Source organism: Limanda limanda, chromosome 3, assembly GCF_963576545.1.
Source record: "Limanda limanda chromosome 3, fLimLim1.1, whole genome shotgun sequence".
Lineage (NCBI taxonomy): Eukaryota > Metazoa > Chordata > Actinopteri > Pleuronectiformes > Pleuronectidae > Limanda > Limanda limanda.
In genome coordinates this window covers 314606-339434 of record NC_083638.1, presented here as the reverse complement: position 1 = coordinate 339434, position 24829 = coordinate 314606, and the positions used below count along the sequence as shown (strand labels likewise).

General features: G+C 50.1%; 1 protein-coding gene across 1 annotated transcript; it reads left to right on the top strand.

The window, feature by feature from the left end:
* The first annotated feature begins 3435 nt into the window (after nucleotides 1–3435).
* tp53bp1 (tumor protein p53 binding protein, 1) lies at nucleotides 3436–24820 on the top strand. The gene is made up of 26 exons (XM_061068698.1): nucleotides 3436–3754; nucleotides 6555–6636; nucleotides 6720–6801; nucleotides 6876–6940; nucleotides 7048–7152; nucleotides 7289–7334; nucleotides 7419–7750; nucleotides 8131–8305; nucleotides 8381–8472; nucleotides 8758–8945; nucleotides 9378–10338; nucleotides 12220–12336; nucleotides 12411–12590; nucleotides 12703–12763; nucleotides 13619–13681; nucleotides 15037–15274; nucleotides 16172–16318; nucleotides 16540–16760; nucleotides 17596–17993; nucleotides 18077–18271; nucleotides 21316–21486; nucleotides 22469–22663; nucleotides 22744–22838; nucleotides 23190–23386; nucleotides 24336–24472; nucleotides 24545–24820. Exons 1-26 carry the CDS (start codon nucleotides 3581–3583, stop codon nucleotides 24727–24729), a joined length of 4902 nt encoding a protein of 1633 aa, XP_060924681.1. The 5' UTR covers nucleotides 3436–3580; the 3' UTR covers nucleotides 24730–24820.
* Nucleotides 24821–24829: the final 9 nt, after the last annotated feature.

Genomic DNA, 24829 nt, shown 5'->3' with positions numbered 1-24829 from the left:
AAGTGACAGTGAGGAAGTGAGGAAGTGACAGTGAGGAAGTGAGGAAGTGACAGTGAGGAAGTGAGGAAGTGACAGTGAGGAAGTGACAGTGAAAAAGTGACAGTGAGGAAGTGAGGAAGTGAGGAAGTGAGGAAGTGACAGTGAGGAAGTGAGGAAGTGAGGAAGTGACAGTGAGGAAGTGAGGAAGTGACAGTGAGGAAGTGACAGTGAGGAAGTGACAGTGAGGAAGTGAGGAAGTGACAGTGAGGAAGTGAGGAAGTGACAGTGAGGAAGTGAGGAAGTGACAGTGAGGAAGTGACAGTGAAAAAGTGACAGTGAGGAAGTGAGGAAGTGACAGTGAGGAAGTGAGGAAGTGAGGAAGTGACAGTGAGGAAGTGAGGAAGTGACAGTGAGGAAGTGACAGTGAGGAAGTGAGGAAGTGACAGTGAGGAAGTGACAGTGAGGAAGTGACAGTGAGGAAGTGTGGAAGTGACAGTGAGGAAGTGAGGAAGTGACAGTGAGGAAGTGAGGAAGTGACAGTGAGGAAGTGACAGTGAAAAAGTGACAGTGAGGAAGTGAGGAAGTGAGGAAGTGACAGTGAGGAAGTGAGGAAGTGAGGAAGTGACAGTGAGGAAGTGAGGAAGTGACAGTGAGGAAGTGACAGTGAGGAAGTGACAGTGAGGAAGTGAGGAAGTGACAGTGAGGAAGTGAGGAAGTGACAGTGAGGAAGTGAGGAAGTGACAGTGAGGAAGTGACAGTGAAAAAGTGACAGTGAGGAAGTGAGGAAGTGACAGTGAGGAAGTGACAGTGAGGAAGTGAGGAAGTGAGGAAGTGAGGAAGTGACAGTGAGGAAGTGACAGTGAGGAAGTGAGGAAGTGACAGTGAGGAAGTGACAGTGAGGAAGTGACAGTGAGGAAGTGAGGAAGTGACAGTGAGGAAGTGAGGAAGTGACAGTGAGGAAGTGAGGAAGTGACAGTGAGGAAGTGACAGTGAAAAAGTGACAGTGAGGAAGTGAGGAAGTGAGGAAGTGACAGTGAGGAAGTGAGGAAGTGAGGAAGTGACAGTGAGGAAGTGAGGAAGTGAGGAAGTGACAGTGAGGAAGTGAGGAAGTGACAGTGAGGAAGTGACAGTGAGGAAGTGACAGTGAGGAAGTGAGGAAGTGACAGTGAGGAAGTGAGGAAGTGACAGTGAGGAAGTGAGGAAGTGACAGTGAGGAAGTGACAGTGAAAAAGTGACAGTGAGGAAGTGAGGAAGTGACAGTGAGGAAGTGAGGAAGTGAGGAAGTGACAGTGAGGAAGTGAGGAAGTGACAGTGAGGAAGTGAGGAAGTGAGGAAGTGACAGTGAGGAAGTGAGGAAGTGACAGTGAGGAAGTGACAGTGAAAAAGTGACAGTGAGGAAGTGAGGAAGATAGGAAGTGACAGAGAGGAAGTGACAGTGAGGAAGTGAGGAAGTGACAGTGAGGAAGTGACAGTGAGGAGGTGATGAAGTACAGTGAGGAAGTGACAGTGAGGAAGTGAGGAAGTACAGTGAGGAAGTGAGGAAGTACAGTGAGGAAGTGAGGAAGTACAGAGAGGAAGTGACAGTGAGGAAGTGAGGAAGTACAGTGAGGAAGTGACAGTGAGGAAGTGAGGAAGTGACAGTGAGGAAGGGACAGTGAGGAAGTGACAGTGAGGAAGTGAGGAAGTACAGTGAGGAAGTGACAGTGAGGAAGTGACAGTGAGGAAGTGAGGAAGTACAGTGAGGAAGGGACAGTGAGGAAGTGAGGAAGTACAGTGAGGAAGTGACAGTGAGGAAGTGAGGAAGTGAGAAGTCATGAATCACTGGTGCTGGAGGCCTCAAGGGCACATGAAGGTCTCTGAGATGCAGTGACCTGGATTCCTCTCTTCTACGTGATTCATCATCACAGGCGCTAACAGAACCACATGTAAAACGCTGATGGGTGGAAATAAAGAAAATACCAGTTTGATTCAGATCAGATTCATATTTGTATTATTTGTGTATTATATTAAACATAAAAACAATAAAAACACAGTAAATACAGTGAATGTGTTGGTGCTGTGCTTTTACTCAGAATCTTATGAAATAAAGGAGAACATAAAGAGTAAAGGTCTGAGGATTTTAATTTATTCTTTAAAATATACATTATATACACATCAAATTAAAAAAGATAGAAATACGGAATATACGTCAAATCAAGAAACAAGATATAAACCATAAGCTTGAATTAGGATCTAATTCACAATCATATATCAATTTAAAATCATCATTAAAGTGTCAAAATAAAATAATAAATTGCTAGAGCTCTCGTGACGTCACTCTCACATGGACCAATCAAATCACGTCTCGCACGTTTGCCGCGAAAAGAGTCCGGAAATAGAAAAACTCGTAAAACGTAAACAAGGGGGAGAGGAGCAGTTCGTCCCGGGGGAGAGGAGCAGTTTGTCCCGGGTGAGAGGAGCAGTTTGTCCCGGGGTTGAGGAGCAGTTTGTCCCGGGGGAGAGGAGCAGTTTGTCCCGGGGGAGAGGAGCAGTTCGTCCCGGGGGAGAGGAGCAGTTCGTCCCGGGGGAGAGGAGCAGTTCGTCCCGGGTGAGAGGAGCAGTTTGTACCGGGGGAGAGGAGCAGTTTGTCCCGGGTGAGAGGAGCAGTTTGTCCCGGGGTTGAGGAGCAGTTTGTCCCGGGGGAGAGGAGCAGTTTGTCCCGGGGGAGAGGAGCAGTTCGTCCCGGGGGAGAGGAGCAGTTCGTCCCGGGGGAGAGGAGCAGTTTGTACCGGGGGAGAGGAGCAGTTCGTCCCGGGGGAGAGGAGCAGTTTGTACCGAGGGAGAGGAGCAGTTTGTCCCGGGGGAGAGGAGCAGTTTGTCCCGGGGGAGAGGAGCAGTTTGTCTCGGGGGAGAGGAGCAGTTTGTCCCGGGGGAGAGGAGCAGTTTGTCCCGGGGTTGAGGAGCAGTTTGTCCCGGGGGAGAGGAGCAGTTTGTCCCGGGGGAGAGGAGCAGTTCGTCCCGGGGGAGAGGAGCAGTTCGTCCCGGGGGAGAGGAGCAGTTTGTCCCGGGGGAGAGGAGCAGTTCGTCCCGGGGGAGAGGAGCAGTTCGTCCCGGGGGAGAGGAGCAGTTTGTACCGGGGGAGAGGAGCAGTTCGTCCCGGGGGAGAGGAGCAGTTTGTACCGAGGGAGAGGAGCAGTTTGTCCCGGGGGAGAGGAGCAGTTTGTCCCGGGGGAGAGGAGCAGTTTGTCTCGGGGGAGAGGAGCAGTTTGTCCCGGGGGAGAGGAGCAGTTTGTCCCGGGGTTGAGGAGCAGTTTGTCCCGGGGGAGAGGAGCAGTTCGTCCCGGGGGAGAGGAGCAGTTCGTCCCGGGGGAGAGGAGCAGTTTGTACCGGGGGTGAGGAGCAGTTTGTCCCGGGGGAGAGGAGCAGTTTGTCCCGGGGGAGAGGAGCAGTTCGTCCCGGGGGAGAGGAGCAGTTTGTCCCGGGGAATCGACTCTGTTGTTGGGCGATAGCAGCTAGATCAGTGTAGCTCCCATGCTAACACCGGCCGGTGGCTGCTAACATCCCCGCTCCTCCGTCCTGTCTCTGCCCGCAGAGGAACGACCCACAGCCCGGCCCTGGCCTCATGGATCCCGGGGACCTGGACTCCAGCCTCCCGCAGCCCGACAACCCGTGTCTGATCGTGGAGGACTCGCAGCCGGACAGCGCGGCCCTGGAGGACGACCCGGAGAGCAGCTACCGAGCCCTGCTGGCCCGGCGTCTGTCCGACCTGCAGCCCAGCGCCCGGAGCCCGGTGCTGGTGAGCTAATGCTAATGCTAGCTTCTGTAATACAGGTGCTGTCTGTGCTGTGGAGCAGAGGAAGAAGAACTTATCAATACTGTGAAAACATAAAGATATATACTGACTGCACATCTAACTAGCTATCATGCAGACTAACTAACTAATGAACTAACTGACTAACACTACCAAGCATAACCATATCACTCATGAGGGGTAGGAGTTAATCATAACCATATCACTCATGAGGGGTAGGAGTTAACCATAACCATATCACTCATGAGGGGTAGGAGTTAACCATAACCATATCACTCATGATGGGTAGGAGTTAACCATAACCATATCACTCATGAGGGGTAGGAGTTAACCATAACCATATCACTCATGAGGGGTAGGAGTTAACCATAACCATATCACTCATGAGGGGTAGGGGTTAACCATAACCATATCACTCATGAGGGGTAGGAGTTAACCATAACCATATCACTCATGAGGGGTAGGAGTTAACCATAACCATATCACTCATGAGGGGTAGGAGTTAACCATAACCATAACACTCATGAGGGGTAGGAGTTAACCATAACCATATCACTCATGAGGGGTAGGATTTCACCATAACCATATCACTCATGAGGGGTAGGAGTTAACCATAACCATATCACTGATGAGGGGTAGGAGTTAACCATAACCATATCACTGATGAGGGGTAGGAGTTAACCATAACCATATCACTCATGAGGGGTAGGAGTTAACCATAACCATATCACTCATGATGGGTAGGGGTTAACCATAACCATATCACTCATGAGGGGTAGGAGTTAACCATAACCATATCACTCATGAGGGGTAGGAGTTAACCATAACCATATCACTCATGATGGGTAGGGGTTAACCATAACCATATCACTCATGATGGGTAGAGGTTAATCATAACCATATCACTCATGATAGGTAGGGGTTAACCATAACCATATCACTCATGAGGGGTAGGAGTTAACCATAACCATATCACTCATGATAGGTAGGGGTTAACCATAACCATATCACTCATGAGGGGTAGGAGTTAACCATAACCATATCACTCATGATAGGTAGGGGTTAACCATAACCATATCACTCATGAGGGGTAGGAGTTAACCATAACCATATCACTCATGAGGGGTAGGAGTTAATCATAACCATATCACTCATGATGGGTAGAGGTTAATCATAACCATATCACTCATGATAGGTAGGGGTTAACCATAACCATATCACTCATGAGGGGTAGGAGTTAACCATAACCATATCACTCATGATAGGTAGGGGTTAACCATAACCATATCACTCATGAGGGGTAGGAGTTAACCATAACCATATCACTCATGAGGGGTAGGAGTTAATCATAACCATATCACTCATGATGGGTAGAGGTTAATCATAACCATATCACTCATGATAGGTAGGGGTTAACCATAACCATATCACTCATGAGGGGTAGGAGTTAACCATAACCATATCACTCATGATGGGTAGGAGTTAACCATAACCATATCACTCATGAGGGGTAGGAGTTAACCATAACCATATCACTCATGAGGGGTAGGAGTTAACCATAACCATATCACTCATGATAGGTAGGGGTTAACCATAACCATATCACTCATGAGGGGTAGGAGTTAACCATAACCATATCACTCATGATGGGTAGAGGTTAATCATAACCATATCACTCATGATGGGTAGGGGTTAACCATAACCATATCACTCATGAGGAGTAGGAGTTAACCATAACCATATCACTCATGAGGGGTAGGAGTAAACCATAACCATATCACTCATGAGGGGTAGGAGTTAACCATAACCATATCACTCATGAGGGGTAGGAGTTAACCATTACCATAACCATATCACTCATGAGGGGTAGGAGTTAACCATAACCATATCACTCATGAGGGGTAGGAGTTAATCATAACCATATCACTCATGAGGGGTAGGAGTTAACCATAACCATATCACTCATGAGGGGTAGGAGTTAACCATAACCATATCACTCATGAGGGGTAGAGGTTAACCATAACCATATCACTCATGAGGGGTAGAGGTTAACCATAACTATATCACTCATGAGGGGTAGAGGTTAACCATAACCATATCACTCATGAGGGGTAGGAGTTAATCATAACCATATCACTCATGATGGGTAGAGGTTAATCATAACCATATCACTCATGATAGGTAGGGGTTAACCATAACCATATCACTCATGAGGGGTAGGAGTTAACCATAACCATATCACTCATGATAGGTAGGGGTTAATCATAACCATATCACTCATGAGGGGTAGGAGTTAACCATAACCATATCACTCATGATGGGTAGGAGTTAACCATAACCATATCACTCATGAGGGGTAGGAGTTAACCATAACCATATCACTCATGAGGGGTAGGAGTTAACCATAACCATATCACTCATGAGGGGTAGGAGTTAACCATAACCATATCACTCATGATGGGTAGAGGTTAACCATAATATCACTCATGATGGGTAGAGGTTAACCATAACCATATCACTCATGAGGGGTAGGAGTTAACCATAACCATATCACTCATCACAATGAGATTCTTTCTTCTTGTCCATGAGCAGGAAATCGTTCTTACAACAGCTGGATCTGATTTAGTTAAATTTGCACTTTGGTTTAATTTCTTCAACATGATCTGAATCTTCTCTTTCCCTCTCCAGTGAAGGTCAGAGTTGATGTGAACTTGTGTTGCTACTATCAGTTCATATTGTGTGGAACGTTTGTTCTGTGAGATGAGAGAACTCTTCTTCTTCACAGGAGCTGATCTCCTCACCTCTGGGAAGCAGAAGCTCTCAGACGGACTCGGAGAGCTCCCAGAGCAACAACCAGGCTGAACCTGGTCAGTGGCACTATGACATGTATAATAAACATCACTCTCCTCTTATAAATATCTAACACTTTAACTTGTTCTTCTTTATTCAGGTATTCTCACAACAATCCAGCCGAGCTCAGCGTTCCAGGAGGAGAGTGAAGTTCTCCACACCTGCCCTCCTCCAAACAAGAAGTAGGTGGAGCCGACATGTTTGAAGATCGATGTTTCTCTGCTGCAGTCGTGAAGTGTCTTCACTTTTCTTTCAGGAGTTCACCAGAGGAAACAGAAATGGATTCTGGGGCTGACTCTACCACACACTGTCCACCGGAGGGTACCAGTTCTTCTCTCTGATTAAAGAATTACATGAAGCACGTTCAACAACTCGATATCTCCACATGTTTGCTCCTCATAACATCTGTATGTGTGTGTGTGTGTCAGAGGAAACTTCTCAGCTCGGTTTCCTCGAGCTGTCACAGACTCAGGATCTGTGCAGTGAAGCAGTGAACAGTCGGGGGGGGGACTGTGAGAGACACGACAAACTAGGTATTTTTCAGATTCCTTTTTATATTTCGTTATTTGATCATATAGGCATTAGGCCTGTTATTTATAGAACATGACCTCAGCCAAGCTGATGGTGATGAGCGTCCATCTAACGTCCAGCTGCTTCTCCTCCCAGCAGAGCAGAGCTCCACCCCCTCAGCCGCTCAGGACAACACATCTGTGAGGTACTGACCCATCTGCTGCTTCAGGTTCTACATTCATTCCAGACGCTGATCTGGTTGGAACAGTTTGTGTTTGTGCTCCTGCAGATCTGAGGTGAGCTCCAGCAGCTCGTCGGACTCGGCAGCTCCTTCAGGCCGGCAGCTGAGCGTCCAGGGTCTCCAGGCCTCCGAGGGTCTCCAGGCCTCCGAGGGTCTCCAGGCCTCCGGGGGTCTCCAGGCCTCCGAGGGTCTCCAGGCCTCCGAGGGTCTCCAGGCCTCCGAGGGTCTCCAGGCCTCCGAGGGGCTCCAGGCCTCCGAGGGGCTCCAGGCCTCCGAGGGGCTCCAGGCCTCCGAGGGGCTCCAGGCCTCCAGTGACCACAGGCAGCTGGACTGCCAGGTCCCGTCCTCACAGGAAGACATGTTCGATGCTGACAAGACGGGTGAGTTCACACACACACACACACACACACACACACACACACACACACACACACACACACACACACACACACACACACACACACACACACACACACACACACACACACACACACACACACACACACACACACACACAGCACACACGGGTACTGTGTGTGAACTGCATTACACATCTAATGAGCCAGTCCTGAGAGTGAGGTGATTTAGTAACAATGAACTTCTTTGAACTTGTAACTTGATGTAAGGGATCTTGATTCGGACCCCTGGTGGTCTTCTGGAGGGATGGAGTTGATCTGCAGACGAGGACCCTTGAAGGTTCCTGCAGGTTGTTGACAAGCAGCCGCTCTTTAACACTGCTTGTATCTTGTGTTGCTCTCAGCGGCTGCAGTGGACAGCACAGTGTCTGAGCAGCAGGGTCACCCGACCCCGACCCCGGCCCTGACCCCGGCCCTGACCCTGACCCCGGCCCTGACCCCGACCCTGACCCCGGCCCACACCCTGCGCCTGCTGCATCTGTCTGGACAGGGAACGCTGGTGCAGGAGAGTCTGTCCCAGTAAGTCTCACACGGGCTGGTCTGTTGAACCTCGTGCAGCCCAGTAAATGACAGGATGTCATCTTTCTTTTCTAGGAGCTCTGCTGACTACGTTGCTCCGACTCCAGACGGCTTCAGCCACACCATCATCGTCCCCAGCTCCCCGACCGGACCGCAGCACCAACACGGTAAACCAGTAACACTTCTCCACCACCAGTCTGCAGCGCTGCACCTTCAAACCTCCTGAAGCACCACCTGTCCTCTAAGGCCTTTGGCCTCAGTTAATGCTCCACCCAACCCCAACCTTTCTCTTTTCTCTTCTGGTCTGTCCTCTCAAGGACATTTGTAAAGTGTCCTTGCGTCCCCTGAAAGGTTCTCTATACATGCAAGCTATTATGATCATTATAAAAGACTGAATTTAAATATGAACACGTTATCCAGTGAGTGGAGCTCAAAGTCTTGTGCTTGGCTAGGTGCTGATGAACCCATGGATACTTCGTTGCCCCCAGAAGATCGAGCAGGGGAGAAGGAAGAACAGCCAATGGAAACGGACGCCGCCTCTAAGCTCCACCCATCCTCCTCCACGCCGGTATCCCAGAACTCCCCTGGTTTTGCGTTGGATCGTACTCTCTCTTTACCCTCCCAGCCAGAGTTCTCTCATGTGTGTACTACTCTCTTTTTTTCATCATCAAATTCTCAAGTTGATACATTTTGAAATCTTGAATTTATTGTTGAGTCTAAAATATCAAGAGAGAATAAAGAAAATTACCAGAAATTCTCCAAAACCCAGATATTCAGTTTACATTGATCTAAAAGTCCTGAGCTGAAAGAAGCTGGAACCAGAGAATGTTTCATTTCATTCACTTTATAAATTAGTAATTTCCATTGATTCAATCTAAAAACTTATCATTCAACGTTTATTTCAATCAACTGAAATTAAATAGTCAAGTGAATGAATGAAGTTACTTATTAAATTACACAGTTTGCTTTTCTCACATCAAACCAATGAATCCTCCAATCAGCAGGTAATTCACATTATTGAGATGGAACACTTCCTGTAGTTCCTGTGTGACTCTTCTTTCTGTTTCCTCAGGATGTGTTTGTTCCGACTCCGAGTCTGGAGCCTGGAGGTCAGAGGTCGACGCCTCGTGAGAGCGAGTCTCAGCTTCTGGAGTCGGCAGCGTCCCCCCCCCCTCTGCAGCTGCGTGCGATCACTCAGCCGAGCTCAGCGCCGCCGGAGGACGACAGTCAGGCCACGCAGATCGAGGAGTTTGAGGAGCCTCCGGCTGCAGACACCAGAGACTCTGTGACTCTGTGCCGGGACCAGAGGAGCAGCAGCGCCCCCCCCCCAGTGTCACTCACTACTGCTCAAGCTTCCGGCTCGGCCCGATCAGCGAAGTGTCCCGTGGAACGAGTCCAGGCTGAAGCTGCTCTGGACGTACAAACTGTGAATGTAAAAGACGGCAAAGAGACGACCTCTGCAGCCGCGGCGTCCTGCTCTCCTCCGAAGCTGGACTCCTCCCACTCGTCTGTGAGCATCTGTGTGCAGGAGACTCCGTCAGACACCCCCCCGCCCTGTAGCCTGCCTGTGCAGGCCGTCTGCTCTCAGACGTCTGCTGTGGACGTTGGAGGCGGAGCCACCACGAGTCGCTGTGTGGAATCAGTGTCGCAGACGCACAGCAACACGATGGACCAGGAGGAGGAGGAGGTGATGGAGGAGAGTGCAAAGGGAGGCGGGGCTTCAGGAATGGCTCTCGCTCTCTCTCAGAGTGAACTGATGAGTCCTGAGCCGATGGAGGACGACAGTGACGAGCAGGGAGGGGACAGCGTCGTCGTGGTTACAGACAGCGAGAGACACTCCCAGATCCTGAAGAGCGATGCCACCAACAGCTCTCAGCCAATCAGAGTCAGCGTGTCCGCCTCCACCAACGGCCATGAGTCCCAGTCTCTGAAGAAGAAGGTGAACACGGCACTCGATAGGCTGCCTCAGACGAAGAGGGCGGGGCCTCAACCGGATGTGCTGAAAGACAAGAGCCTCAGTGACAGTTCGGGAGGTAAAGTGAAGCAGACTCACCGCTCGTCTCTCCTGTGTCTCACGATGTCTCACATTATCTCACACATCTCGTGTTGTCTCACCTTTGTCTCTCCTGTGTCTCATGTTGTCTCACGTTGTCTCACATTGTCTCACCTTTGTCTCACCTTTGTCTCACGTTGTCTCACCTTTGTCTCACGTTGTCTCACCTTTGTCTCACCTTTGTCTCACGTTGTCTCACGTTGTCTCACCTTTGTCTCACGTTGTCTCGCCTTTGTCTCACGTTGTCTCACGTTGTCTCACCTTTGTCTCACGTTGTCTCACGTTGTCTCACGTTGTCTCACCTTTGTCTCACGTTGTCTCACGTTGTCTCACCTTTGTCTCACGTTGTCTCACCTTTGTCTCACCTTTGTCTCACCTTTGTCTCACGTTGTCTCACAATTAGGGATGGGTATTCGATTAAATTGTCTCAATCGATCGTCGGGAGAGTTAATGACGAATTTTCGATTAATCATCAATATTTTTATATTAAAATACACTATTTATAGACTGTTAAAATGCAGTGAAAATAGAAAAAACACAGCGTGTTTCCTCATTGAGATCGTTATTACAAGATGAACAACTCTTGTGGCAGTTAAACAGGATCCGTTCAATGTTACACTTGTAAATAAGCGCTGCTGTACTCCTAAGCCCCACTGAGAGCAGCTAGCTGATGAGAGCAGCTAGCCGCTGGGAGCTAGCTGGATCTAACAGTTCTCGACCTCTCAGTCCGGTGGTTGTCACGTTCTCACTCCCGGAACCCCTCCACCAGACCCGGCTTTGTCCGGGTCCGAAGGGGCTAGCTTTGGAGCTTGCCTCCGCTAGCTCGGCTTCATGTCCGCACACGGACCCTCAGTCTACGGGGAAGGGAACCCGTAGAGACCCGGGTCTGGGTGAGGGGTCCTGGGATTGATGACGTGACAACAACCGGACTGAGAGGTCGAGAACCTTTAAATCCAGCTAGCTCCCAGCGGCTAGCTGCTGGTCCCTCAGAGGGGCTTGTAGAGTATAACTCCGGGCTGCTTCCTACAGCTGCTAACATCCTCACCGTGCTGCGTTCAGGCAAATCGGATATTCTGCCCTCCTACTTGAAGAAGAGCAGTGGACTCCTCATGCGCTCATGGAGACGTATAGCTTCGCAGTGTTGGCAGTGAACGCAACAGAATTTCGTCGAAGACAAAATAATGTCATCGACGAAATTCTTTATGATCAATTAATCGATCGTCGATTAATTATGCCCATCCCTACTCACACATCTCATGTTGTCTCGTGTTGTCTCACCTTTGTCTCTCACATTGTCTCACGTTGTCTCACCTTTGTCTCACCTTTGTCTCACGTTGTTTCACCTTTGTCTCACCGCTTGTCTCTCCTGTGTCTCACGTTGTCTCACCTTATCTCGTGTTGTCTCACCTTTGTCTCTCCTGTGTCTCACGTTGTCTCACCTTTGTCTCTCCTGTGTCTCATGTTGTCTCACGTTGTTTCACCGTTTCTCACCGACATGACCTCTGTAAAATAGTCTTTGGACGTCCTCGTCCACACGTCCCCTCGCTCTCTGGGAAGCTTCCACACATCGTCCTGCTGGTTCCTCACATGGACTCTGACATGTTACACACATGTTACCAGGAGGCTGCAGATCCAGGACATGTCTGTGGTTCAGTTCCTGTCTGAAAACAGATTTCGTATTAATACTGTAGTCGTAGCCCGTTTTCTGAACAGTTTGAATAAACCCATTGAGACACAACTGAACTGAATGCAGACGTGTAGGAAACTTCATCCCTGTTGGGACTGTAAGAAATCTGCCTTTAATGGGAACAATTAACTGGAATAGATCTCATCTGATTCCAACTATGTTTCTCAACTACAGAGATTTCCTTCCACTTCACGCTTCCTAAAGAAGGGGAGCTGATTGGTCCTGCTGCTGGAGCCACGCCCCCTCTGCTCAATCAGCTGAAGCAGTCGCTGAGACACAGCACTCCCATTGGTGGGTTCCACTGACACGTGACACGGCGTCTCGCAGCACAACACCATCTGAACTTTGTCCATCTTTTTATCCAGAGATCTTTTCTGAGAAGTCGGACCATGTGGGCGTGGTCTCTGGCGACGTGGCGCCGGCGTCCAGCGACCTTGTGTCTGGGGACGAGGACAGGACGGACCCTGGAGACAGGAAGCTGAGCCTGAGGATGAAGCTGGTGACCCCAGTTGAAGAAGGCAGCTCTGAGTCCTTCAGTCTGCAGAGTAAGAGCGGCGCTCGCTCGCCTTCATTGTTCATTCTCTTGTTGGGAGTGACTAGACGGTTTCCATGGAGACGCCCTCATCGCCCTCTCAGTAATCTGTTTCCTTCCACCAGAGCCGGCGCTGTCAGACCAGGACGCATCTGTGGTCAAGGCCGTTTCCAAGGCTGTAACCAGGTAAAGCTCTGCTGCCTTCTCACCCAGTGTCAGTGACCCTCCACAGGATCAGTGGGCGTGGTCAACACGTTTCCAACACGCCACAAGAACTCAACAAATAGAAAAACAGAAGCCACACATGAGTCAGACGTGTGTGTGTGTGTGTGTGTGTGTGTGTGTGTGTGTGTGTGTGTGTGTGTGTGTGTGTGTGTGTGTGTGTGTGTGTGTGTGTGTGTGTGTGTGTGTGTGTGTGTGTGTGTGTGTGTGTGTGTGTGTGTGTGTGTGTGTGTGTGTGTGTGTGTGTTGGTTTTATTTAAAAACCTCAAACAAATCTACAAAAATCTGTGTAAAAACAACAAAAACAGTTGATTTTCAGTGTTTAAGAATTGAAAACAAAATTAAAATGCAGTTTGTAGTTGTACTGCATCTCAGAACCATATGAACATCAATATATAACGTTCATGACTTAAATGTACAGACATGTAGCTGACATGTTGAGAGAAGGTTAAAGTAACGGTGATCAATAACAATCATCATAAACTGGGGCTACAACTGAAGAGGGAAGATGACAAAGTAATGCACAATATGTCACAAATGATAATCATACAATATCACACGAACAACTGAGGCCGACTTCAGTTTAACCTCATGATCACCAGCACCTTTATATTATTTGAGACCTATTTTTCTTATTTTAGATGTTTTTCACGATATTCAAGAGTAATCTGGAAATGTGTTGAAATATCAAAGTGAATTTTGCGGACCCCCTGCAATGCCGTTGCAGACCACCAGGGGGCCACGGACCCCCGGTTGAAACCCCCTGGTTTGATGCATCTCCAGCTGTTTGTGAAGCGTGGTGTCTTCATGTCTCTGCAGCTCGTCGGTGTTCAGTCGTGTCCGGCAGGTCCACCGGCAGCAGGAGGACATCACACCTGTCAGGTGAGGTCCTGCTGCAGCTTCAGGAGTCTCTCTACACTCTCACATCTCTACACTCTCACATCTCTACACTCTCACATCTCTACACTCTCACATCTCTACACTCTCACATCTCTACACTCTCACATCTCTACACTCTCACATCTCTACACTCTCACATCTCTACACTCTCACATCTCTACACTCTCACATCTCTACACTCTCACATCTCTACACTCTCACATCTCTACACTCTCACATCTCTACACTCTCCTCTTCTAGTGTCAGTTGTGTTTGCATGAAATGTCACTGACAACTGTTTGTTTAACTCGATCTCCCCCTGTTTTAAAGCACAGACTTTAAACAGCATGAGTCAGCATCATAGTGAGCGGATGAGACTGTTTGTTCTGCTTCTGGTTTTAACAGCACAAGTTGGGATCTGAAAATGTTGACTCTGGTGAATCTGCTTTCACTAATTGAAAACGCTGCACACATTTATAGAGTTACTTATTATTTGTCTGTTATTTCTATTTTAAACTTTGGTTATATACTCATGTTGAGATTGTCTCCATGTGACCTGTGGAAGTGTGAGTTGTATTTTAGTCGACACAAAGAGGACGACTCTGAGGAGCAGAGTGTGAGACCTACTTCTGGATCCTGGAGGTGGATGCGTTTCTATTTCTTGCACCATGTGAATCTTCCCCTGGGACGATGGGAGGCGTGGTCTTGTCCCCTTGCTTTGGAAAAGTGAGGTCGTTGTTTCAGAAGGTCTTCAGCAGTGGAAGTCTGTTTTTAGGTCGCTTGTTTCTTCTCAGAAATAGTTGAGAGAAATCTCAGATCAGGTGGATCTGAATAAGATGAGGCTGATGCTGCTTCTCATCCGTCTTAGAGCAGAGTCACTTTGTCTGAAGACCAAGGTTCATTAGATCAGCTCAGGATCCAGAAGAGGCAGCTCACTGAGAACGTCACATCACCAGAGCATCTGAGAAGTTCTCCCTCCCAGAGAGGAGCCTGTGCTCTGGTTCAGAACCAGTCTGTGGGCTCACATGTTCCCAGGAGACAGTGGAGGAGGCTCTCCTTACGCTTCTGCTGGCGTCTGCATGTCCGTGTGGTGAGAGTCTGGAACCAGCACAGGGTTCCTCTGGGATCTGAAGCTGGTTTCAGATCCCAGAGGAACCAGCACAGGGTTCCTCTGGGATCTGAAGCTGGTTTCAGATCCCAGAGGAACCAGCACAGGGTTCCTCTGGGATCTGAAGCTGGTTTCAGGCTCCTGGCTCCTGGATCTGAATTTCCAGTTGTAGATTCTGATATTGAAGCTGTATTTGTGTTGGTCATCAGCCAGATGTGTCACAGCGTCACGTGTTTGAACGTCTCTGCAGGGCGGAGCTCTTCGCCTCGCCACAGAGAAGCTCCCAGGCGTCCTCGCTGGGATGCAACAGCCAATCACAAGCCGCGCCGCAGCAGAGCCCTGTAAACACCCCCACCGACCAATCAGAGGAGAGGAGAGGACCACCCGACTCCTCCGAGCCCCCCACCCCAAACAGTCGAGGTGCCCGACTGAAGGCGAGTTCCCAGAAGCCCTTGGACGGCTCCGTCAGCTCCAGTCCGTTCCACAAGGTCGGTCCTCCGTCAGGGGGGAGGAGCAACAGGGGGTTATCATATTCAACGTTCATTTTGAATAATAATTGATTTGACATAATACACACAAAGCTTATCCTTACATGCAATACGAATTGTTTAAGTGGTATTTATTTTTGTGTTATTTTTTTTTAAATAGATCATGACAAATTTAATTTAAATAAATAAATGTCTGAGAAATCGAATTAACCAGAATTTCTCACTTTTCATCTGCAGCTAACGAACCGAGTCAGAAAGTAACGCGTTGGTTAAATTAACACAACTGTGCAGAATAACACAAATATAAAGCAAAATTCTTTATAAAAAATTTGTAAAATAATTTATTTGACTATATATTCAAATTACACATTTTTACTAAAGTTACTGTACTTTATAACAACTCAATATGACGTCCGGCTTCAAATATCTTGGGGAACTGGAAGTGTTTCCCTCAGACAACTAGAAATGTGTTGTTCAGTGATGTTTGAGGCTGAAGCCTGAGTCTCTGAGTCTATGAGTCTCTGAGTCTCTGTGTCTCTGAGTCTCTGTGTCTCTGTGTCTCTGTGTCTCTGAGTCTCTGAGTCTCTGAGTCCCTGAGTCTCTGAGTCTCTGAGTCTCTGAGTCCCTGAGTCTCTGAGTCTCTGAGTCTCTGTGTCTCTGAGTCTCTGAGTCCCTGAGTCTCTGAGTCTCTGAGTCTCTGTGTCCCTGAGTCTCTGTGTCCCTGAGTCTCTGTGTCCCTGAGTCTTTGAGTCTCTGAGTCTCTGTGTCTCTGCTCTGACAGCGGACCCTGCCCCAGCAGACCAGCTTCCCGGCAGAGGTCCTGCGGTACGGAGATCCATGTGCATTCACATGGCTGTTTACATTCAGAATCTGACTCTCCTCTGTTTTCTCTAAAAGGGGGAGTTTCCATCCTTCAGAAGAACCACAGGCCCCGCCCACTGCAGACACGTGCGCACCACCCAGGAAGTGCGAACCACCATCACACGGATCATTACAGACGTTTATTATGAAGACGGTAGAGAGGTGGATCGCAAAGTCTCTGAGGTAACAGCAGCTTCCCCTGCTAGAGGGAACACGTGACTAACCCTCCACTCAGGAGTTCTGACCTCACGACCTCTCACCGCCACAGACCCTCACTCTGCTTCAGACATGTGTCGTTAAATGTATCATTCTGTGAAGCTTTGTAGGTTGAAGATGTTGGTTTGGTTGTGACTTGAGGAGCTTGAGGAACATGAGGAATGTGAGCTGATCTCTTTGCTCCCCAGGAGAGCGAGGAGCCGCTGGTGGACTGCCACGTGTTGGACAGCGACATCTCGCCGTGCCGGACGGGCAGCAGCTCCATGACCTCCGGTGACCTGGGGGACATCAGCTCGCTGTCGTCCAAGGCCTCCAGCCTGCAGCACAGCTCGGGAGGAACCAGCAGCAGCACCGGCTTCACCAGGCCGGACTTCATCGTGCCGTCCAGCCGAGGGGGCAGGTCCTCCAGGTAGCTCCTCCCCCTCAGTCCCTGGTCCTCCTCTGTCCTGCCTCTCTTCACCTGTCTGTCGCTGCATGCTGGTTCCTGGTCCTCCTCTTTCTAACACCCCCCCCCTCTCAGTGGCTCACTGATCCGGCCTCAGGTGCAGGTTGCTCTACAGGCACAGACCTGGGGTCAGTGACTCCGCCCTCCTTCAGCAGGGCGGAGTTTCCTCTTGAGACTGGTCCCAGATCAGTGCCTGTGAGACCTGACCGGCTCCATCTGTCCCCTCTGTGTGTCCACAGTCCCAGGAGGGCCGGTGGGTATCCACAGAGGGGTCACAGGGGTCAAAGGGCGGGGTCAGTGGTGGTGAAGGACAGAGGCTACGGCCCCCCGGGGTCCCGGGCCTTCGTCCCACTGGCTCCCAGAGGAAGAGCTCGAAGGGGCCGCCCCCCCTCCCGCTCCTCGCTGTCCAGGTGAGTCCCCCCCCCCAGTAACACTTCACGTTTCCTCTTTTCACTAATCTCCTTGATGTCATGACCAATCAGCCAATCAGCTGCTCCGACTGAAGAAACGTTTTCCATGAAATGTCTTAAAATTGTGAAAATGCTTATTGTTGTTTTCTCTCACTTTCCAAAACTCAAAGATTTAAACTAGATTAAAACCAGAGGAAGCAGCTGGAACCAGTTTGATACTTTGAATAAATTCATTCATCATCAAATCATGAGCAACGTAAACAAGTCCTGAATCAAATCTGAACTCATATTCCGCAGCTTATTGTTCTGAAATAGATTTTATGATAAAACCCAGAAACTTGTTGAGGATCAGAACCAGGTCAGCTGATCTGACCCGTGTTTCTCTGAAGGGGCGGAGCTGTCGGCTCCCTGCAGAGACCCGGCGCTCATGGCGCCCCCCCGTCCTCCTCAGAGGACGAGCCCTTCACCCGCATGCTGCCCCCCCGCCCCCCCGGCAGCCCCTCGGACAGCGAGCCCCCCGGCCGCTCCGACTCCCTGCGCTCCTCCCCAGAGGCGGGGGGGTCGGCCGGCAGCAGCTTCGTGGGCCTGAGGGTCGTCGCCAAGTGGTCGTCCAACGGATACTTCTACTCAGGACGCATCATCCGGGACGCCGGCGAGGGGAGCTTCCGCCTGCGGTTCGACGACGGCTACGAGTGCGAGGTGGGGGGGGGGGACATCCTGCTGTGTGACCCCATCCCCCTGGAGACAGAGGTCACCGCTCTGCTCGAGGACGAGTACTTCAGCATCGGTGAGGAAGAGGAGGAGCCTAAACAACCTCAGTTAGAAGTGAATATTCAGATTGTTGATAACTGACGAGCGTTTGATCCTCAGGGGTCGTCCGGGGTCACAGGTCGGAGGGCCCGGAGCTGTCGTACAGCGTGGAGCGGGAGGGGCAGAGCCGCTGGTACCACCGCAGCTCGGTCATCCTGTCGCTGGAGCAGGGGAACCGGCTGAGGGAGCAGCACAGCCTCGGACCCTACCAGCCCCCCCCCACGCCGCTGGCCAAGGCCTCGGACATCAGCCTGGGTGAGATCAGACATGAGGAGTGTTTCTGACCTAGGGTGACCCACTGGCTCCCCCTACAGGCTGGATGTGTAATTCACTGCCGATGCGCCTGTACACAGCTTCACACAGCTTCACACAGCTTCACACAGCTTCACACGGCTTCATGCAGCTTCAAGCAGCTTCACACAGCTTCACACGGCTTCACACGGCTTCACGCAGCTTCACACAGCTTCACACAGCTTCACACAGCTTCACACGGCTTCACACGGCTTCACACGGCTTCACACGGCTTCACACGGCTTCACACAGCTTCACACAGCTTCACGCAGCTTCACGCAGCTTCATGCAGCTTCACACAGCTTCACACAGCTTCACACAGCTTCACACAGCTTCACACAGCTTCACACAGCTTCACACAGCTTCACACGGCTTCACACGGCTTCACACGGCTTCACACAGCTTCACGCAGCTTCACGCAGCTTCATGCAGCTTCACACAGCTTCACACAGCTTCACACAGCTTCATACAGCTTCACACAGCTTCACGCAGCTTCACGCAGCTTCACACAGCTTCACGAAGCTTCATACAGCTTCACGCAGCTTCACACAGCTTCACGCAGCTTCACACAGCTTCACCCGGCTTCATGCAGCTTCACACAGCTTCACACAGCTTCACGCAGCTTCACACAGCTTCATGCAGCTTCACACGGCTTCATGCAGCTTCACACAGCTTCACACAGCTTCACCCGGCTTCATGCAGCTTCACACAGCTTCACGCAGCTTCACACAGCTTCACGCAGCTTCAGGCAGCTTCACACAGCTTCACGCAGCTTCATGCAGCTTCACACTGCTTCACGCAGCTTCACACAGCTTCACGCAGCTTCACACAGCTTCACACAGCTTCACACAGCTTCATGCGGCTTCACGCAGCTTCACACAGCTTCACGCAGCTTCATTCAGCTTCACACAGCCTCACACAGCTTCATGCGGCTTCACACAGCTTCACGCAGCTTCATTCAGCTTCACACAGCTTCACACAGCTTCACACAGCTTCACACAGCTTCACACAGCTTCACACAGCTTCACACTGCTTCACAGCTTCACACAGCTTCACACTGCTTCACACAGCTTCACACAGCTTCACACGGCTTCACAAAGCTTCATGCAGCTTCACACAGCTTCACACAGCTTCACACAGCTTCACACGGCTTCACACAGCTTCACCCGGCTTCATGCAGCTTCATGCAGATTCATGCAGCTTCACGCAGATTCATGCAGCTTCACACTGCTTCACACAGCTTCACACAGCTTCACACGGCTTCACAAAGCTTCATGCAGCTTCATGCAGCTTCACACGGCTTCATGCAGCTTCACACAGCTTCACACAGCTTCACACAGCTTCACACGGCTTCACGCAGCTTCACGCAGCTTCATGCAGCTTCACGCAGCTTCACACGGCTTCACGCAGCTTCACGCAGCTTCACGCAGCTTCACACAGCTTCACACGGCTTCACACGGCTTCACACGGCTTCACGCAGCTTCACGCAGCTTCACGCAGCTTCACGCAGCTTCACGCAGCTTCACGCAGCTTCACACGACTTCACACGACTTCACGCGGCTTCACGCAGCTTCACGCAGCTTCACGCAGCTTCACGCAGCTTCACACGACTTCACACGGCTTCACACAGCTTCACGCAGCTTCACACAGCTTCACGCAGCTTCACGCAGCTTCACGCAGCTTCACACGACTTCACACGGCTTCACGCAGCTTCACGCAGCTTCACACTGCTTCACAAAGCTTCACACAGCTTCACACAGCTTCACACAGCTTCACGCAGCTTCACACGGCTTCACACAGCTTCACAAAGCTTCACACAGCTTCACAAAGCTTCACGCGGCTTCACGCAGCTTCACACAGCTTCACACAGCTTCACACGGCATCACACAGCTTCACACGGCTTCACACAGCTTCACACAGCTTCACACAGCTTCACACAGCTTCACAGAGCTTCACGCGGCTTCACGCAGCTTCACACAGCTTCACACAGCTTCACACAGCTTCACACAGCTTCACGCGGCTTCACGCAGCTTCACTAAGCTTCACACAGCTTCACCCGGCTTCACACAGCTTCACGCAGCTTCACACAGCTTCACACAGCTTCACGCAGCTTCATGCAGCTTCACACTGCTTCACGCAGCTTCACACGGCTTCACACAGCTTCACGTGGCTTCACACAGCTTCACACGGCTTCACAAAGCTTCACACAGCTTCACACAGCTTCACGCAGCTTCATGCAGCTTCACAAAGCTTCACACAGCTTCACACGGCTTCACACAGCTTCACACGGCTTCACACAGCTTCACACGGCTTCACAAAGCTTCACACAGCTTCACAAAGCTTCATGTGGCTTCACACGGCTTCACAAAGCTTCATGCAGCTTCACACAGCTTCACGCAGCTTCACACGGCTTCACACTGCTTCACGCAGCTTCACACAGCTTCATGCAGCTTCACAAAGCTTCATGCAGCTTCACGCAGCTTCACGCAGCTTCACACTGCTTCACACGGCTTCACGCAGCTTCACACAGCTTCACACGGCTTCACGCAGCTTCACACAGCTTCACACAGCTTCATGCAGCTTCACAAAGCTTCATGCAGCTTCACACGGCTTCACAAAGCTTCACGCAGCTTCACAAAGCTTCATGCAGCTTCACACGGCTTCACGTGGCTTCATGCAGCTTCACACAGCTTCACACAGCTTCATGCAGCTTCACTAAGCTTCATGCAGCTTCACGCAGCTTCACAAAGCTTCACACGGCTTCACACGGCTTCACACGGCTTCACACGGCTTCACACAGCTTCACACAGCTTCACACGGCTTCACACAGCTTCACACAGCTTCACACAGCTTCACACAGCTTCACGCAGCTTCACGCGGCTTCACACAGCTTCATTCAGCTTCATGCAGCTTCACGCAGCTTCACACAGCTTCACCTCTTTGTTTCCTCGTCCTCTTGTGATTTTTACTGGAGATAAAACAACGTCTGTCTCTGTCCTTTTCCTCAGACAACCTGGTGGATGGGAAGAGGCGGCGCAGAGTGACCCCTGGAGGTCAGGACACGCCCAACCGCAGCCCCCGCACCCCCGGCCCCTCCAGCAAGAGGAAGCTGAGGACGACCTCCGAGGACGACAGGACGCCGGCTAAGAGGGGCCGGCGGGGTCCGGGCCTCCGAGCCGGTACAGAGACGCCTCAGCAGATCCATGAGCTCACGCTCCAAAGAGCAACTCACTGAGTCGCTTAGTTAAACACGGAGCAGAGGATGAGATTTTAATAGATTTTATAGGAAACATTTTAAGTTTTAATTAGTCGTCATTGATGCATTTTTTAGCACCGAATTTTTTTAATGTTTTTAGAAACATTTTTACTAAATAATTTTAATTAAACATCGTGATTCCTGAAACGTGTGATTTATGAAATCTTCTTTCTTAACTCAGTTAATCCAAGTGATTTGTTTTTTATTAGAATACTTTAGTATTAATATTTTATCAGTAACGTGTGATTTCCTTTGATCTGAGTTTAACCCTCGTGTGCCCGGCTGCTGCTGCTGAGACTAATCTGGTAAATGAACAATGTGTGGTTTGATCCTGGTGATGGTTCACGGGTGGAGGGACCAGGTGCTTCTCACAGGTGTGTTTGTTTCCAGAGGGTTTCCGTCAGTTCTCAGACACGAACACTAGAACGTGTGTGAACCTGTGCTTCATCGTTCAAAGAGGTTCTCTCTAGATGAATCCAGTCGTATTAAAAACCTGCAGATAAATCTGTGACATCTCAAAACATCATTAAGTTCAAACTTGATCATGGAGCTCCCTGTCCCGCCCAGACCCGACTCTCCTTACATTTCATCAAGCTGCACAGATTACACAAATTCAAAAAGAAATGCCTGGATTCATGGAAGTTTCCTGGAAGTTTCCTGGAAGTTTCCTGGAAGTTTCCTGGAAGTTTCCTGGAAGTTTCCTGCAAATCCATCCAGTAGTTTTCATGTAATCCTGTTTACAAACCAGCCAACAAACAAACACCTGCTCGACTAGATCAAGTTTGAAGGAGAATTGTCGTTGTAATTGTGTTTTGGGTGAACTGATGTGATTCCTGCAGTTTAACATGTGTGCTTGTGCTTGTGTGTGTGTGTCTGTGTGTGTGTGTGTGTGTGTCCGTCCACAGCTCAGCGGGTGGGAGTGTGTAACACCTCGGGCAGCGGCACCGACCCCCCCGGTCAGTCAGCTGACGTGTCGGAGACCCAGGGGCCGCTGCCTCAGAACGCCTCTCTCTTCATGGGATTCGCCTTCATGCTGACGGCGTCGTCGGAGAGCGACCGACTGACCAACAGGCTCACGGAGGAAGAGGAGGAGGAGGAAGGTGAGGAAGGTTCTGGCTCCTCATGCTCCTCATCTGCAGCTTCCTTCAATCCTCAGTAAAGCAGATGTTGTTTCCATCAGATCCAGTTCAGACCAGTCGGTTCAACAAAGCCTACACAGAGTCCCAGCTGCGGGGGGGCGGCGGCTTCATCCTGCCCGACTTCAACGAGGAGCAGGTGACCTCCACACGACCTTGTTCTGAGGATCCGTGTGAATCTGTCGATGTCAGAGAATCAGTTATTCATTTAATTTAATTTATTAGCTAATTATTCAGTTGGTAAAACCAGTCTGAACTGGATTGTTTCCTGCTGTTAAAGTTTCTGTCTCTTCATGAATAAACTCTTTATAATTATACATATTTTACATATAAAATAAATACATATAAGTTAAATATGTCGAGAACATGTTCTGATGCTTTTAGTTTAATGGTGTTTGTTATTCCAGACTTTATTTCTGTTCTTCCAGCTTCACTTCCATAAGGTTAAAGGTCTTTGATCCGTGTTGCTCTGTGATTGGTTCCCTCTCAGTGTAAGGCAGCCTATCAGAGCCTGCTGATCGCCGACCAGCACTGCCGCACCAGGAAGTACCTGCTGTGCCTGGCCAGCGGCGTGCCGTGCGTGTCACATGTTTGGGTTCGCGACTGCTGCAAAGAGAACAAGCTGCTGAACTACAGGAACTACCTGCTGCCGGCGGGGGTGGGGCCGGACGACGCCGTGGTGGAGTGGTAGGTGCAGCGCCACCTGGGGGTTGTGTGGAGCATGTGGGGTTGGACTGGGTTTCAGCAGACTGGACTCTGGTCAGCTGACTGTGTATCAGCAAGGCCACGCCCCTTATCCAGATGTTTCCTGAGCAGCTGTAAAAGCTGCTGTAGCCATGGTAACGACACGTTACACAAAGAACTCTCATTTAAAAAGAAGAGTGTAAATGTTTCAGTCTTTTCAGGAGCAGAGTTTTATAACTAAAGACACAAGTTTCTCCTGATCTTCAGCAGAGAGCGCCTCCTGCTGGTTCCACACACTCAGTGTGAGGGACACAAACACACACTCGGTGCAGACTGAAGCGTTTCACCTCGTCCAGCAGGAGGCGCTCATTCCTCCAGCGTCTCCAGGTCACAGCTCGTGTAGTGTCAGTGTCTGTCCTGTAGAGGGAGCTCATGCAAGGCTCCGACAACAGGTTGTGTAGTATGAACTGTGCAGAGGTGGAGCACTCAGTGTTTTCTCACTTCCTGTTTCGAGAGGAAGTCCTCAGTAGAAGAGGCTCTTCCCAGCCAGCAGGGGTTTACTGATCTGTCCTGTGTGGAGTCTATCAGTGTTTCCTGATGTGGTTTGTGTTTCTTTTTAAATCAGAAAACAAGAAAACAACCTGAAGCTTTAAAAAATCCTGGCGGCTGCAGTCGATGTAAATATGGATCCTACAAAAAACACATTACAACAATAAGAGTCAATGCAGCTTCAAGAGCAAAAGTTCATCAGGAGAAATGAGGTCATCATTAATCACAGATCTTTGTTTCATATTTAATAGGAATCTAAAACAGAACATTCGAGAACTAATAAAACAATAGATTGATGAAGCCAAGAAAAACCAAAGTTGTATAGACCGTGCACGTGACACGACTGCATGACCTCTACAGAACTCCAGGTGACCTCAGGGTTACTTCCTGTTCTCTCTTCCAGGCATCCTCGCTGCAGCCCCTTCAGATCCCTGCGCCTCCTCCTGGTGTTCCAGGAGGAGGCGGAGCTCTGGGCTCAGCTGATCACGATGGGCGGAGCCTCGTCAGTCCGACAGCTGCAGGGCGACAAAGACGGTTCAGGTAGCGACGCCACGACCTTTAAACAACGTGCTCTGTGACCACGTGGTGCTGAGGCTGTTCTCCTGTCTGCAGACGTTCCTGCTGGGAGGTTCGACGCCGTGGTGACCGACCACGCCTGCCCGGCGCTGCTGGAGGAGAGCGTGACCTCACAGGACGTCCCGCTGGTGTCCGCTGAGTGGCTCATCCAGAGCGTGATCTGTGGCGAGCGCCTGGGATTCCACAGCAAGCCTCAGTATCGCCACGACTACTCGTCATAACCACACCGTGTTCAGTGTCTTCTGTCGCATGCTCTGATGTATAGAACCCGCTTTTATGGGATAATAATAAACTGTGACTGGTTCCATTTTATTCAAATTC